Genomic DNA, 13,552 nt, shown 5'->3' with positions numbered 1-13,552 from the left:
CTGTAAGAAATCAATAAAATATATTTTAAAAAAATAGGTAAGAAATACTTAAAAGGCAACCTTGAGAATTATTATTTCCATGTTTCTATATTTCATTTAATATACTCATTTTATCATCATTTTCATGTTGAAAAGAATACTTCCTAGAAAATACTGTGTTTTCAACCACTATTTTGTGCATGTGTGTGATTTTATTTGTTCCAATGTGCAATGTTGTGCACATGTATTTATTTGCAGCCTGACGGGATTAATTTTAAATAGAAATTTTCATGAAATTTGATTTTTATTCTTATTTATTTTTACAATTTTTACATTTTCTATAATTTTTTTTTCAGAAAAACCTGTGGGAATACATGGTAAACTTTCTATAAACTTTTAACGCCTAACCCTAACTGTTTACTTACTGTCTCTAGCATTGTCTGCCTTTTTCCTCATATGACATCCACAGGCTCACTTTTTGCTTACGCATATCTCCAAATTCAGTTTCACCTGTTTATTTTTCTAACTTTCTTCCTTCTCCGTTTATTCTGTTTTCCATCTCATACCTGTAGTTCCATTTTAATTTTGGTATTTTCTTCTTCCAGAGACTTGCCATATGTTTACAACAAATCTTATGAGGGAAGAAGGTTAGGCACATGATTGATTTCCACTCTATATATTATTCATAAAATATCGATGTAATTAGGACTCTGCCTTTTTGTTGTTGTTGTTCAAGGGGCCATTTTATGCAAACTTTGAGTAATGTGAGAAGATTCCAAATGTGATGAGCAAAGTTCCTTCCTCCATTGCCCTGTGAAACACTGAGTAAACCCTGATGTCTTTCTTGGATGAAGTGTGACCTTGAGCCTCACTCTTTCAACTCCCTGAAGATCACACTTGGTAAAACATAGCCAAGTTTTACCAGTTATATGAATATTTTACATAATATTTTTTGGACATTTTCCTTTCAACTACATTAAATGCTCTTCATTCTATCACATTTTTACTCAGTTTACAATTCTGAAAACTGCAATACCTTTTACCTGTTGCAGAAGGATGCTCCATCTTAAGGAAAGTTACGTATAATGTATATTTAACTCAGACCTCTATGTGGATGACATGAGAAGCTGTTTGTCAGAGCATGATCCCCAAAGGTTTTTGCATGGAGCCTTGATAGAATCATTAAACGCTTTATGCCCACCTTTTCTGATGTTATATTTTAATTATGTTTTAGTTTAGAGATACAATGGAATTTGGGAAGAGAGCTCCTTATGCTTATAAGCAGGCTTCATGGGATTATTGATCCGGATACAGGTGTTGATAGCAGCGTACTTAGTATATACAGGCTTCTGCATCACACTTTAAGTACCTGCCTCAGGTATGTGCACTTTTGCCATTTTAGTCTGAAAAAGTGAAAGGCCCAAAGCAAGATCAAAGATTGATATTGTTTATCCCAGAGGAAGTTCTCCTTTAGGTCTGTCATACTTTCCTTTGCCATCTCATTCCTTTTGAATGAATGGGTATGGAGATGGAGGGTGTGACACTGGCTCTCATTGGTTACATGGACATATGATCTTTTGGCTCCACCTCTTAGAAATGTGGGTCAGTTTCCATTAAAGAATAAACAAAAGAAGGGTTTCAAATTAGCATTCTCTTCTCTTCCTAACATTGTGCTTGCATCATGTTTGAATGGATTTTTCTTTTTTTCACTCTTTCAGATAAGGGTGACCAGGATAAAGGCAAGTCCCATGAAGGTATTTCACTCTGCACTTACTCGGTTTCATGTGTTTATTTTGCATTTGTTTTCAACTCTCAGGGATCATCTTCCTTACACCACCACACACATGTACATCACTTGTTCATTTATTGGTATGATTTCAACATATGTTTACCATATTCATTATTATTCAGTTTCCCCCATAATTATTTCTTTGATGGTCCTATCCTTGCAATGTATGTAAACAATTCCTCTCAGGCTAGAAAATTTAGAAATTACTTTCCTACAAAATTTTGCTATTTTTAAAGTGTCTGATCTGAAAGTTTTGTCCAGTAAAGCTCCAGACCATACAATGTAGACCTCCCCCACCACCCCACTCCATCCCATAAAATGTATACCTCTCTCACTACCCCATCCCTGCCGAGCCATTACTGCCATTTAATAATTTATCTCCCTTTCCCAAGAATTTCTAATGATAAACTGTATTCAGGAATGAGTTAAAATCAGGCTCACATATAATAAAGTTTTGTATGAACCATTAGACAAAATATTGAGGATAGAGGTACCCATTAACTTAATCTGCATAACCAATGGAGCAGTAGTTCAGGATTCTATGATTCATGGGTTGTGGCAGTTTTACTCGTATATGGTTAGCTACCACAATAAAAGAATTGACTATATATATTTAGCTGCAGCCAGTGGTCTTATGCATATAAAACTTTATTCTTATGGATGAGTACTATCCCATTGAACATAGGTGACAGTTTATCTTTACGCAAGCAAAATGAAAGGACACTTGGCTTGCTTCTATGTCCTGTACACTGTGACTAATGCTACAGTGAACATAGGAGTGCATATATCATTGGGAAGAAATATTTTTCAGATTGTGAGGCATAGATATGCATAGACGGTGGTGCTGGGTCATATGAGATCTCTATTCTTCATGTTTGAGGAACCTCCATACTGTTTCCCACAGTAGCTGAACCAGTTCACATTCCCACCAGCAGTACATGAGGCTTCCCTTTCCTCCACAACCTCTTCAACACTTGTTGCTGCTAATCTTGTTGATAACAGCCATTCTAACAGGTGTGAGGTGGTATCTCCTGGTAGTTTTGATTTGCATTTCCCGAGTAGCTAGTGCAGTACAGGATCTTTTCAAATACCTCTTGTCCATTTGTATGTCTTCTTGGGAGATGAAATACTGCCATTTGTAACAACAGGGATGGATCTTGAGAATATTATGGTGAACAGACAAAGTCAAGAACCATATGATTTCTCTCATACGTGGCATATGGAACCGAAAGCACAAAATGAACACACAAGACAATCAAACAAAACCTCACAGAGACAGGAAAGCATGAACCAGGTGTGGGCAAACTTTTTGACTCAAGGGCCACAATGGGTTCTTAAACTGGACCGGAAGGCCGGAACAAAACCCTTTTTTTTTTTTTTTTTTTTTTTTTAGTTTTATTCATTTCAAACAGGCCGGATCCGGCCCGCAGGCCGTAGTTTGCCCAAGGCTGGACCAGACTGAGGATTCTCAGAGACATGGGCGTGGGTCCGGGAGGACAGGTGGGCTGAAAGGATTAACCAAAGAACTGCAGTGCATATATTCATAGCTTATGGACACAGACAGAAGTGTCTTGAAGACCTGGGAGTGATGCAGTGGGAAAGGGGTCGAGGGGGGCTATAGGGGAAAAAGGGACATCTGTAATGCTCTCCACAATAAAGACTAAAACAAAAGAGAACTCATAGACACAGAAAACTGTATGGTGTTACCAGAGGGAAAGGGGTGGGTAGTCAGGATAAAGGAGGTGAAATATATGAAGAAGGAATAAGATTTCACTTTGTGTGGTCAGCCCACAATGTGATACCCAGGTGATGTATCAAAGCACTGCACTGTTAGTACCACATGATTTTATTAACCAACATCATCCCGATAAATTTAATTTACAAAAATTTTAAAGTACAATTTTTGATACATTAATAATAAAATCCTAAATAATCTCAAAAGGGATCACACAAAATTTTAAGGTAATTACCATAACTAACTTTCCTCAATTCATAGAATTCATTCATTTTCCCCTGTTTAATTACCTCCAAAGGGAACTCTCAGCCATATGTGTGTTGTGTGTGTGGTTTAATTACCTCAAAAGGGAGTGTGTGTGTGTGTATGCGCGGGCACATTATTTGTTTTGTATCTGCATCCTAAGTTTAAATACATAGTTTTCAATATTTTTGAACGTTTTGTGTTTTTCATAAAATTTACATTATTTTTTCCTTTGTGTTTTTCAGACAAACTTCTGAAGATATTGGGTAAATTTTCTCTCATATCCCTTTACTCCCAAACACTTTAAAATGACTGCTTTCCTGATGTGTCTAACATTTCCTGCCTTTATACTGATTGGCCAATTCATTGTTTTGCACTTCTGCTAGATGCCTACTGACCTAACACAGATTTCCTCCTGAAAACCTGATTCTATATTGTCCAAGTCAAGCTATTGCTCAACTATAATATACAACATGGCTACTGTAATTATGAGACGTGACTGCAGGCAGGTTCAAAAGTAGGTTAAAGTTGTGAGATTATGAAACACAGAATTTAATCTGTTATTATTTTTATTTATTAATTATTATATTATTTAGCAGACAACTATAACTTTACTTTTGCCCCACCCTATATTATACTTAGTACCGAAGAACTAGTAAAGCCAGAAACGCCCACCCTAAATTATAAAATCTTCAAATTAAATTAGGAATATTTTATAAGGTAACTAACAGAACTGTATTTCTAAATTTTTTTTGCTTAATTCACTATATTCAGATGTTTCCTCCCTTTGATTTTGGAACAATTGTCTCTGAGCAAATGAGAGCTTTCAGTCACTGTTCCTAACTGTGTGTGTTGTGTGTTCCTCTGCAACACGACAGGTTTGATGTTGCGTGCACGTTGTTGAATAAATTGAATTTTATTCACATTTGTTTCCCATGATATTTACAATTTCACTTTTATGTTTCAGAAAATCTTGAGGAAAAAATAGGTAAGTTATTTCTGACAATCCTTTATTTCCCAACCTTTAAAAATCATGTGATGTCTTTAGCATTATCTGCCTTTTCCCCTCTATGACATTGATTGGCTCACCTTACTTTTGGAGGTCTACTCCTTTTTCCAAAATTAGTTTTGTCTGTATACTTTTCACATATTAAGTTCCATCTATTTATTTTTCATAATTTCCATCTTTTCCAGTTTCTTCCCTTTTCCATGTCATACATGTCCTTCCCTATAAACTTTGGCATTTTCTGCTTCCAAGAAACTTGCCATATTTACTGTGAATCTTGTGAGGTGAAGAGGATTGTGCTAACAGGCACAGGATTTCCACTCTATATATACTGTATGTAAAATACCCATTAATGTAGGACCTCTGCCATTTTTTACAAGTTCAGGGGGCCATTTTAAGCAAACTGAGCGATGAGAGAAGATTCCATATGCGATGTGTGCATTTGACCCCCTCCACTGTTCTGGGAACATTCTCTAGGTTCTGATGTCATTCATTGCAAAGTGTGACTTTAAGGCCCACTATTTCACCTCCCCACTGACCATATTACCCATTACACAGATAATTTATACAATATTTTCTGCCCTTTTTCTTTCCAACTACATTAAATGCTCTTTATTCTTTTGCATTTTTATTCGCTCGGGTATTAATTCACAACATTGCAAAATATTTTTTTATGTTTGAAAAAGTATGTTACGTCTTAAGGAAAGTTGATGTGTGATGTATCTTTAGCTCAGAATTATTTATGTGGATGACATGAGAAGCTATTTGTCATAGCATGATCCCCAAAGGTTTTTGCATGGAGCCCTGATATAATCATTAAACGCTTGATGTCTTTTTTTTTCTAATGTTATATTTCAAGTATGTTTTAGTTTAGAGATACAATGGAATTTGGGAAGAGAGCTCCTTATGCTTTTAAGCAGGATTCATGTGATTACTGATCCGGATACAGGTGTTGATAGCAGGGTACTTAGTATATACAGGCTTCAGCATCACACTTTAAGTACCTGCCTCAGGTATGTGCACTTTTGCCATTTTAGTCTGAAAAAGTGAAAGGCCCAAAGCAAGACCAAAGATTGATATTGTTTATCCCAGAGGAAGTTCTCCTTTAGGTCTGTCATACTTTCCTTTCCCATCTCATTCCTTTTGCAGGGATGGGTATTGGTTGCATGGACTTAGGATCATTTGGGTCCACCTCTTAGAAATGTGGTTCAGTTTCAATTAAAGACTAAACAACAGAAGGGTTTAAAATTAGCGTCCTCTTCTCTTCCTGATATTAGGCCTTCATCATATTTGAACGGTTTTTTTTTCTTTCACTTTTTCAGATAAGGGTGAGGAGGATAAAGGCAAGTCCCATGAATGTATTTCACTTTGCACTTACTCATTGTCATGTGTTTATTTTGCATTTGCTTTCAACCAAGGATCGTTCTTCCTTATTCCACCACACACATGTACATCATTTTTTCAGGTATTGGTAAGATTTCAACATATGTTTACCATCTTCATTTGTTACTCAGTTTCCCCGTTATTATTTCTCTGATGGTCCTGTCCTTGCAATGTATGGAAATATTTCCTTTCGTACAAGAAAATTTTAGTCATTACTTTCCTGCAAAATTTTGCTATTTTTAAAGTTTCTGATGTTAAAGTTTTGTCCAATAGAGCACCAGACCATACAATGAAGACCGCCCTCACCATAACCCGTCCAGTTCTAACAAAGTATACCACTCACTGTACTCCATCCCTGCCCTGTCATTACTGCCATTTAATACTTCATCTCCCATCCCTCTGAATTTCTTATGATAACCTTCATTCAGGCATGAGTTAAAATCAGGCTCACATACAATAATGTTATGTATGAACCATTTGACAAAACATTGAGGATAGAGGTACCCATTAACCTAATCTGCATAACCAATAGGATCAGTAGTTGAAGATTCTATGAATCATTGTTTTGGGCAGTTTTATATGGCTAGGTACCACAATAGAATAATTTACTATATATATATTTGGATGCAGCCAGAGATCTTATTAAAATAAAAACCTTATTTTTATGGCTGAGTAGTATTTCATTGTATATAGGTACCACTTCTTCTTTATCCAAGCATGTATAGAAGGACGCTTGGCTGGCTTCCATGTATTGTCCACTGTGACTAATGCTACAGTGAACATAGGAGTGCACATATCATTGGGAAGAAATATTTTTCAGATTGTGGGGCATAGGTATCCATAGATGGTGTTGCAGGGTCATATGGGATCTCTATTCTTCATGTCTGAGGAACCTCCATAGTGTTTCCCACAGTAGCTGTACAAGTTCACATTCCCACCAGCAGTACATGAGGCTTCCCTTTCCTCTACAATCTGTCCAACACTTGTTATTACTAGTCTTATTGATAACAGCTATTCTAATAGGAGTGACGAGGTATCTCATTGCAGTGTTGACTTGCATTTCTCTAATGGTTAGTGCAGTTTAGAATATTTTCAAATACCTGTTGACCATTAGTTTGTATCTTGGGAGATGAAATACTGCCATTTGCGGCAACAGGGATGGATGTTGACAATATGATGCTGAGCAGACAAAGCCAAGAACCATATGATTTCACTCACATGGGGCAAATGAAACTGAAAGCACAAAATGAGCACACAAGACAATCAAACAAAACCTCGCAGAGACTGGAAAGCATGGAACTGACTGAGGATTCTCAGAGGCATGGGGGTGGGTGCGGGAGGACAGGTGGGATAGAAAGATTCACCAAAGCACTTAAATGCATATATGCATAACCCATGGACACAGACAACAGTGTCTTGCAGACCTGGGTGTGAATCAGTGGAAGAAGGGTTGAAGGAGGCAATAGGGGAAAAAAGGGACATCTGTAATCCTCTCAACAATAAAGACTAAAGCAAAACAGAACTCATAGACACAGACAGGGAAGGGGTGGGTAGCACACGATAAAGGAGGTGAAATATATGGTGAAGGAACTAGATTTGACTTTGTGTGGTAAGCCCACAATGTCATATGCAAGTGATGTATCATAGCACTGCACTGTTAGTTCCATATAATTTTATTAACCAAGATAATCCCAATTAATTTAATTTACAAAAATTTTAAAAGAACAATAGAGATACAATATTAATAATAAAACACTCAATAATCTCAAAAGGGATCATAAAAAAATTTAAGGTAATTATCTGAATTAACATTCACATAATTTTCTCAATTCAGCGAATTCATTCATTTTTCCCTGTTTAATTACCTCAAAAGTGTGCTTTCAGCCACTATCTATGTGTAGACACATGTACGTGCATCTGTGTATGTATATGTGCATATTTGTTTTGTATCTTCACAGAAGTTTAAGTTTACATACATAGTTTTCAATATTATTAATTTTTTTGTTTCTCATAAAATTTGCATTATTTTTTTATTTCTTTTCATATTTTTTATTGATTAAATTATTAAATATGAGCCCTTATAGCCACATTGCCCCCCATTCCCCATTAATTTTTCCTTTTCATTTTTCAGATAAAATTCTGAAGATATTGGGTAACTTTTCTCTTATGTCCCTTTACTCCCAAACATCTTAAAATGACTGCTTTCTGATGTGTCCAACATTTCCTGCCTTTTTATTGGTTGGCCAATTCATTACTTTGCACTTCTCCTAGATGCCTACTAACCTAACCAGAATTCCTCCAGAAAATCTGGTTCAATATTGTCCAACTCAATCTATTGTTCAACAATAACATACAACATGGCTATTGTAAATATGAAACGTAACTACAGGCAGGTTCAAAAGTAGGTTACAAATGATTTTCTGTATTGGTTTTTTTGGTCTCTATGTTATTTATTTCTGCTCTAATCTTTATTATCTCCTTCCTTCTGCTCACTCTGGGGTTTTCTTGTTGCTCTCTTTCTAATTATGCATGCATATAAGCATAACCAATGGACATAAGACACTGGGGGGTAGGGGAGGCCAGGGGATTGTCAAGGGCGGGAAAAAAAGGAGACATATGTAATACTTTTTGTAATACTTTAAGCAATAAAAAAAAGACAAAAGTTGAGAATAATCAGAGAATAATAGTATGCTCTTAATCTTTTTTATTTATTAATTATTATATTATTTAACAAACAACTATACATTTACTTTGCCCCCTATAATATATTTATTCCCAAAGAAATTGTAAAAGATAACAACCCCCCCCCCAAATTATAAAATCTTCAAATTAAATTAGGAATATTTTTATAAGGTAACTAAGAGAACTGTATTTCTAATTTTTTCATTTAATTCACTATATTCAGACCTTTCCTCCCTTTGATTTTGGAACAATTGTCTCTGAGCAAATGAGAGCTTTCAGCCACTGTTCCTAACTGTGTGTGTTGTGTGTTCCTCTGCAACACGACGGGTTTGATGTTGCGAGCATGTTGTAGAAGAAATTGAATTTTATTCATATTTGTTCCCCAAAATATTTACAATTTCACTTTTAATTTTCAGAAAATCTTCAGGAAAAAATTGGTAAGTTATTTCTGACAATCCTTTATTGCCAAACCTTTAAAAACCATGTGATGTCTTTAGCGTTATCTGCCTTTTCCCCTCTATGACAATGATTGGCTCACCTTTCTTTTGGAAGTTTACTCCTTTATCCTCAATTATTTTGGTCTGTATACTTCTCACATATGAAGTTCCATCTATTTATTTTCATAACTTCCATCCTTCCCAGTTCCTTCCTTTTTCCATCTCATACCTGTCCTTCCCTATAAACTTTGGCATTTTCTGCTTCCCAGAAACTTGCCATATTTACTGTGAATCTTGTGAGGTGAAGAGGATTGTGCTCACAGGCACAGGATTTCCACTCTATATATTCTGTCTGTAAAATACTCATTAAAGTAGGACCTCTGCCATTTTTTACAAGTTCAGAGGCCCATCTTAAGAAAACTGAGCGATGAGAGAAGATTCCATTTGTGATTAGTGCATTTGACCCCTCCACTGTCCTGCCAAAATTTTCTAGGTTCTGATGTCATTCATTGACTGAGTGTGAGCTTAAGGCCCACTCCTTCACCTCCCCAGTGACCATATTCCAGGTCGCACAGATAATTCATATAATGTTTTCTGGCCTTTTTCTTTCCAACTACATTAAATGCTCTTTATTCTTTTGTATTTTTATTCACTCAGGTATTAATTCACAACATTGCAAAAGATTTTCTATGTTTGCAAAAGTATGTTACGTCTTAAGGAAAGTTTATGTGTGATGTATCTTTAGCTCAGAACTCTCTATGTGGATGACATGAGACGCTATTTGTCATAGCATGATCCCCAATGGTTTTCCTGGATCCCTAAGAGAATCATTAAATGCTTTATGTCCTCTTTTTCTGATGTTACATTTCAATTATGTTTTAGTTTAGAGATACAATGGAATTTTGGAAAGAGAGCTCCTTATGTTTGTAAGCAGGCTTCATATGATTATGGATTATGGTTGATAGCAGGGTACTTTTACTATATACAGGTTTCTGCATCAGACTTAAAGTACCTCCCTCAGGTATGTGCACTTTTGAAATTTAGGTCTAAAAAGGTGGAAAGTCTAAAGCAAGACCAATGATTGTTATTGTTTATCCCAGAGGGAGTTCTGCTTTGGGTCTGTTATACTTTCATTTCCCATCTCATTGTTTTGCACAAATGGGTATGAAGATGGAGAAAGACACTGGCTCTCATTGGTTGCATGGACTTAGGATCCTTTGGCTCCACTTGTTACAAATGTGGGCCAGTTTCAATTAAAGAATAAACAGCAGAATGGTTTCAAATTAGCGTCCTCTTCTCTTCCTGACATTGAGCCTTCATTATGTTTGAACAGTTTTTTTCTTTCTTTCACTCTTTCAGATAAGGGTGACCAGGATAAAGCCAAGTCCCATGAAGGTATTTCACTTTGCACTTACTCAGTTTCATGTGTTTATTTTGCATTTGATTTCAGCTCTCAAGGATCATCTTCCTTTCTCCACCACACACATGTACATCACTTTTTCATGTATTGTAATGATTTCAACATAAGTTTACTATTTTCACTTGTTATTTGGTTTCCCCCATGATTATTTCTTTGATGGTCCTCTCCCTGTAATGTATGGAAATATTTCCTTTCTGACAAGAAACGTTTAGTAATTACTTTCCTGAAAAATTTTGCTATTTTTAAAGTGTCTGATCTGAAAGTTTGTCCAATATAGCTCCAGGCTGTACAATGCAGACCTCTCCCCTTCCCCATCCCCAGCCAGCCAATACTGCCATTTAATGTATCACTTCCCTTCCCTCTGAATTGCTTGTGGTAAAATTTATTTAGGCATGAGTTAAAATCAGACTCACATACAATATAGTTTTGTATGAACCATTTGACAAATCATTGAGGATAGAGGTACCCATTAACCTAATCTGCATAACCAATAGGAGCAGTAGTTTAGGATTCTTTAAATGGTTGCTTGCAGCAGTTTTATATAGCCAGCTAACACAATAGAACTGACTATATATATTTAGCTATAAGCAGAGATCTTATTAAAATAAAAACCTTATTCTATGGCTGAGTAGTATTCCATTGTATATAGGTACCACTTCTTCTTCATCCAAGCATGTATAGAAGGACACTTGGCTTGCTTCCATGTCTTGTCCACTATGACTAATGCTACAGTGAACATAGGAGTGCATATATCATTGGGAAGAAATATTTTCAAATGTGGGGTGTAGGTATCCATATAAAGTTCTGCTGGATCTCTATTCTTAATTTTTGAGGAATGTCCATACTGTTTCACCCATTAGCTTTACCAGTTCACATTCCCACCAGCAGTAAATGAGGCTTCCCTTTCCTCCACAACCTCTGCAACACTTGTTATTACTAGTCTTGTTGATAACTGCCACTCTAACAGGTGTGAGATGGTATCTCCTGGTGATTTTGATTTGCATTTCCCTAATAGCTAGTGCAGTACAGGATCTTTTCAAATACCTCTTGTCCATTTGTATGTCTTCTTGGGAGATGAAATACTGACATTTGTAGCAACAGGGATGGATCTTGTGAATATCATGCTGAACGGACAAAGCCAAGAACGATATGATTTCTCTCATATGTGGCATATGAAATGGAAAGCCCAAAATGAACGCACAAGACAATCAAAGAAAACCTCACAGAGACAGGAAAACATGGAACAGACTGAGGATTCTCAGAGGCATGGGGGTGGGTGCAGGAGGACAGATGGGCTGGAAAGATTAACCAAAGAACTTCAATGCATATATGCATAGCCCATTGACATAGAGAACAGTGTCTTTAAAACCTGGGGGTGAGGCCATCGAAGAAGTCAATGGGGGCCATAGGGGAAAAAAGGGACATCTGTAATGCTCTCAACAATAAAGACTAAAACACTAAAACAATACAGAACTTATAGACACAAACAACTATATGGTGGTTACTAGAGGCAAGGAGTGGGTAGTGCAGGATAAAGAAAGTGAAATATATGGTGAAGGAACTAGAGTTGACTTTGGGTGGTAAGCCCACAATGTCATATGCAGGTAATGTGTCATAGCACTGCACTATTAGTACCACATAATTTTGTTAACCGATGTCATCCCAATAAATTTAATTTACAAACATTTTAAAAGAACAATAGAGATACAATATTAATAATAAAACACTAAATAATATCAAAGGGATCACAGAAAAAATTAAAGGTAATTACCAGAACTAATGTTCACACAATTTCTTCAATTCAGAGAATTCATTCATTTTTCCCTGTTTAATTACCTCAAAAGGGAGCTTTCAGCCATTGTTTGCATGTAGGCATGTGTGTGTGCTTTTGTGTATGTATATGTGTGTATTTGTTTTGTATTTGCATCTTAAGTTTAAGTTTACATACGTAGGTTTTCAATATTATTGAATTTTCTGTTTCTCATAATACTTGCATTAATTTTTCCTTTTTGATTTTCAGATAAAATTCTGAAGATATTGGGTAAATTTTCTCTCATATCCCTTAACTCCAAAACACCTTAAAATGACTGCTTTCTGATATGTCCAACATTTCCTGCCTTTTTATTGATTGACCAATTCATTACTTTGCACTTCTCCTAGATGCCTACTAATCTAACCCAAAATTCCTCCAGAAAAACTGTTACAATATTGTCCAACTCAATCTATTGTTCAAATATAATGTACAACATGGCTATTGTAAATATGAGCTGTGACACAGGCAGGTTCAAAAGTAAGTTAAAGTTGAGAATAATCAGAGAATAATAATATTCTCAATCTTTTTTATTTAGTAACTAGAGGCCCAGTGCACAAAAATTTGTGCACTGGCGGGGGTGGTGCAGGCCCCACTTGTGCCCTCTCACAGTCTGGGACCCCTCGGGAGATAATGACATGCTGGCTTAGGCCTGCTCCCAGGTGGCAGAGGGCAGGCCCAATCCCTAGGTGCAGCCCCTGGTTGGGCTCAGAGGAGGGCTGATTGGGGGGTTGGGGCGCCCCACCCTGTCACACTGAAGGCAGGGTCAATGGGGATGTTGCTGCGGCACCCCCTGTCATGCACAGAGTGGGGCCCATCAGGGGGGTTGGAGCTCCGTACCCTGTCACACACAGAGCAGGGCCGATCAGGGGGTTGGGGCACCGCCCCCTGTCACCCACAGAGCAGGGTTGATCAGGGGGTTGGGAGCTCCCCCCGTCATGCATAGAGTAGGGCCGATAGGGGAGTTGGGGCACTGCCCCCTGTCACGCACAGAGCAGGGCGGATCAGGGGGTTGGTGTGCTGCCCCCTGTCACCCACAGAGCAGGGCCAATCAGGGGGTTGGGGCAC

At 37.0% G+C, this 13,552-nt stretch overlaps 1 protein-coding gene across 1 annotated transcript in view; it reads left to right on the top strand.

Annotated features, from left to right (window-relative positions):
• Positions 1–1,698: 1,698 nt before the first annotated feature.
• Positions 1,699–13,552, top strand: part of LOC106727965 — a 34,993-nt gene continuing 23,139 nt past the window's right edge. The window contains exons 1-3 of the mRNA XM_014548448.1: positions 1,699–1,733; positions 7,292–7,462; positions 8,267–8,287. Of these exons, the coding sequence (XP_014403934.1) occupies positions 7,294–7,462; positions 8,267–8,287 (190 nt within the window). The 5' untranslated portion in view covers positions 1,699–1,733; positions 7,292–7,293. The remainder of the gene's footprint in view (positions 1,734–7,291; positions 7,463–8,266; positions 8,288–13,552) is intronic.

Source organism: Myotis brandtii, unplaced genomic scaffold (assembly GCF_000412655.1).
Source record: "Myotis brandtii unplaced genomic scaffold, ASM41265v1 scaffold5083, whole genome shotgun sequence".
NCBI lineage: Eukaryota > Metazoa > Chordata > Mammalia > Chiroptera > Vespertilionidae > Myotis > Myotis brandtii.
The sequence above is the reverse complement of the archived record's forward strand: the minus strand, read 5'-3'. Positions and strand labels throughout refer to the sequence as shown.